Source organism: Vulpes lagopus, chromosome 3, assembly GCF_018345385.1.
Source record: "Vulpes lagopus strain Blue_001 chromosome 3, ASM1834538v1, whole genome shotgun sequence".
NCBI classification, from domain to species: Eukaryota; Metazoa; Chordata; class Mammalia; order Carnivora; family Canidae; genus Vulpes; species Vulpes lagopus.
Genome location: NC_054826.1, coordinates 106600116 through 106603774, shown reverse-complemented (window position 1 = coordinate 106603774; position 3659 = coordinate 106600116). Strand labels below are relative to the sequence as shown.

General features: G+C 48.7%; 1 protein-coding gene across 1 annotated transcript; it reads right to left on the bottom strand.

Annotated features, from left to right (window-relative positions):
• Positions 1-410: 410 nt before the first annotated feature.
• Positions 411-2732, bottom strand: SEPHS2 (selenophosphate synthetase 2). The gene has a single exon (XM_041749437.1). It carries the CDS (start codon positions 2500-2502, stop codon positions 1159-1161), a length of 1344 nt encoding a protein of 447 aa, XP_041605371.1. The 5' UTR covers positions 2503-2732; the 3' UTR covers positions 411-1158.
• Between the last annotated feature and the right edge of the window lie 927 nt (positions 2733-3659).

Sequence of the window (3659 nt, the reverse complement as noted above, 5' to 3'; positions counted from 1 at the left end):
AATTACCCTGTATATAAATTTTCAGTGTCTTTATCCCCACCCTGACCCCTTAGTACCTCCAGAGCATATCTCCTTGCTTCCTGTTCATATTTCCCAACTCTGAAGGCATTTACTTTGGCTTCCTCTATTATGCTAAGTCAGTTACCCTTCTTCCACCTACTTTCAATCTTCCAAGAAGTCTTGATTCCTCTTCCACCCTGTAGTCCTTGGGGTTAATGCTTGTTTTGGGTACTTTGCTATCAACTCAGGGGAATGGTGCAAACATAAATCTAGGTGTTAAATCCTCTGGTCCTGAATCAGGGAAAACATTCTCACTCTCCACTTGCCAAACTCTAAATGTGTCAATTGATTCATTTTATAAGACTGTAAAAAGTTCAGAATTCCAAGAATCCAAACATTAGGCAGAAGAGTTTTTCCACAAAGTCCTTTTTATTTATTTCACTAGAAATTACTCTTTATTGATTAAATCACCAGGAATTTTCAGCACAAGATTGAACATCTTAATAACCACTGAGGTTTGGGCTCTGGGGCTTACTCTGCCTCTCCCAGTCCTAAAAGGGGTTTAGAGGGAGAGACGTCATTAACAGAGACCAAATCAGATGGTTGCAGGTCCTCCTTTCCCAGTCATTGGACAAGCTGCTCAATTCTTGTCCAGAGCAGGAAAGAGCCAGTACTTGAGAAAAATCTAATAAAGAATTTGACAATACAATATAAGATCTCTCTTAACAATTTAGATTTATCAACAGCATTGGTCCAAACTTATTTGCTTCTGATCTAAATCATTTTGCAATTTACCTCTTTTGGTGTGTATGTAATTTTAATACATAACCTAACTCCCTGTGCAGACATGAATCAACCCAGTGCCAAGAAAAATCCCTCAAACTAGAATAGCCTCATCCTGCTCTTGGAAAGAACAGAGGTTTTTCTGCTCCTCTTCCACATACAAGATGAACAAATCTCCCCCTTAAGTCCCAAATGTTACTTCTGGCCTTGGAATGTGCAGCTTGTGATGGGCTGATTCAAATCACCTCGAAAGGGCAGCTGGAACTACTATGCAGGCAGCCTTCTTTGGAAATTTCTTCTTAAAATAACGTTTTGAAAATCGTTCATGATTGCGTACAAACGCTCTAAGGTCCAAACAACTTCTGCTATTCCATCTCACGAGCTAGGCTCAGAGGAGGCATTGGAATTGTCAGGAGCAAGAGCAGTAGCAGTGGCCCCACGAGGTAGGACCTCAATAACTCGAGGCTTGTCAATAATCCGGGCTGTCCGGTTTCCCTTTTCCACAATACCGACGATCCATGCCTGGTGACCCTCTCCATACTTGGAAGATTTTATTTCAGAACAAAAGCGAGCTGCCTGTTCTCTTGGCAGACAAATCAGCAATCCACCAGAAGTTTCCGCTGAGGTTCCTTGAAGGAGCCCAAAGCGCCCACTGGCCTTGCTGATGGCAGCCATCTTGGCGATGATTGGCAGATTATGAATGACAAAGGACACCTCGTTTCTTTGTTGTTTTGCAAGGTTCTGAGAGTGTCCTAGAATGCCAAAACCGGTGATATCTGTGGCTGCATGTGCATTAAACGTGTGCATTAATCCAGCAGCAGTTCTGTTCAGGGTAGCCATATTGAACATGGCTTCCTGATAAGCCAGCTCTACCTCTTCCCTGGAGACCACCATATTTATTTTATTCCATCTCTCAGGGTTATCTAGCCATTGGTGGGCATTAACAGCAACTTGGGTTCCTAGGGGTTTGGTTAACACAAGCACATCCCCAACAACGGCGCTGTCAGGCATGATGAATTCATTTGGCTGACATACCACAGTGGCAACCCCACCGACAATAATCCAAGGGTTTACCACTGTCTGTCCGCCAGTCACTGCAGTCCCTCCTTCCTCAGCAGCGTCGCGAAAACCTTTGATCATAAGGGGTGTTATCTTCTCTCGTTCCTCCTCAGTCATACTCTGGCTAACGCTGAGTAACATCAACATGTTGTCACATTCAGTAATGCCCATGGCATAGAGGTCACTCAGCACGTTGGCACACGCTATGCGCCCCATCATGTAGGGATCTTCTACCAAGGGGTAAAAGAAGTCCGTGGTCTGCACCAGGGACAGGCCCCCGTGCCTCAGGGGGATGACGCAGGAGTCCATCCCGATGCCCAGGGCTGGAAAGGTGGGGTTGGGATCCGCCCCGGCCGGCAGGCCGCCTTCCTGGGCCGCCTCTTCATGGCTTCCGACCAGGCCCAGGCCCAGCGGGGGCCGCACTTCTGGCCGCGTCAGTCCCGCCAGGAGTTTGAGCAGCGTCTCCTGGGGGACCTTGCAGCCTCAGCCCTTCATGCCGGAGAAGCCCGTCAGCCGCCAGCTGGGGCTGAGGCCCAGCGCCTGGGGCTCGAAGGGCCGGTAGCTCGAGAAGCCCCGGCCCAGAGACAAGCCCGCGGAGCCCGAGCCTTCCGCCGCCGCCGCCACCTCGCCGCCGGCGCCCGTCGCCGCGGCTTCCGCCATCGCGCCTGCCCGGCAGGGAGGGAAGAGGAGAGGGGAGGGGAGCGCCCTTGTATCTTCTACTCCAGTTACTACGGACTAACAGATATTACCGCAGAGATTCTCCCCGGCACGACTCGCGCCACCGGACTCACGCAACCCCGCGCGCTCCTGGCCTTCCTGAGGGAGGAGCTGCCGGCCTCCCCCTACTTATAGCCCCGCTGATTGACAGCCGTGCTAGCCAATGACGACTCCGCTACTGAGAGGCGGGCTTCCTTTGGTCTAAAAGCTAAATTACAAATCAACCGGCAGCTTGCGAAATTGGTCGGGGAGAGATTACCCGCAAGTGCTTCGGTTCGCTCCCCTAGATGTAATTTAAACGATCTCTTGGGAGTGGCTGGCGGAATCTGGCTCCCCTAGAGGCAGTTTACCAAGGGCAGTTTCGAAGATAAAGAAGATCGGTCGCTTGGCAGATCTCCCGTAGGGCGGAACTGTCCACGGGTCGTTTGCGCTGGTGACCAGTCCAGGAGGGAAAAAGAGCCCAGGGAAAAATTCGGAAAGAATAATGAGAAATTAGATATTAAGTTACTACCATCAAGCAAGCAAACCTTAGCGTCAAAATAATGAAATGTTAAAATGGATTTCAAAGAATTTTAAAACTCGGGCGCCTGGCTGGCTCGCTCTGTCGGAAGAGCATACGACTCTAGATCTCAGGGTCGTGACTTCCAGCCCTACATTGGGGGTAGAGATTACATTTTAAAAATATGATCCTAAAGTCTTTTAAGACTCTTGAGTCTACCACTAAGTGCCCGTGTGAGTCACTTCCCCCCCCCCCACCCCCCCGCAGCAGTTCACTCATCTGGACAACAAAGTGGCTTACCTTGTTTTGTTCTAAAATTTCTTTTTTTTTTAAATATTTTATTTTATTTATTCATAAGAGACACACACGCAGAGGCAGAGACATAGGCAGAGGGAGAAGCAGGCTCCATGCAGGGAGACCCATGTGGGACTGGATCCCAGGATACCAGGACCCAATCTGAGCTGAAGGCAGACGCTCAACCGCTAAGCCACCCAAGCTCAGAAATTCTAAAATTTCTGTATCTCTTCAAGTTAGTATATATAAGAATCTGTGATGGATCCATTATGAACAATTTGCCAATATCTATTAAGATTATAACTAC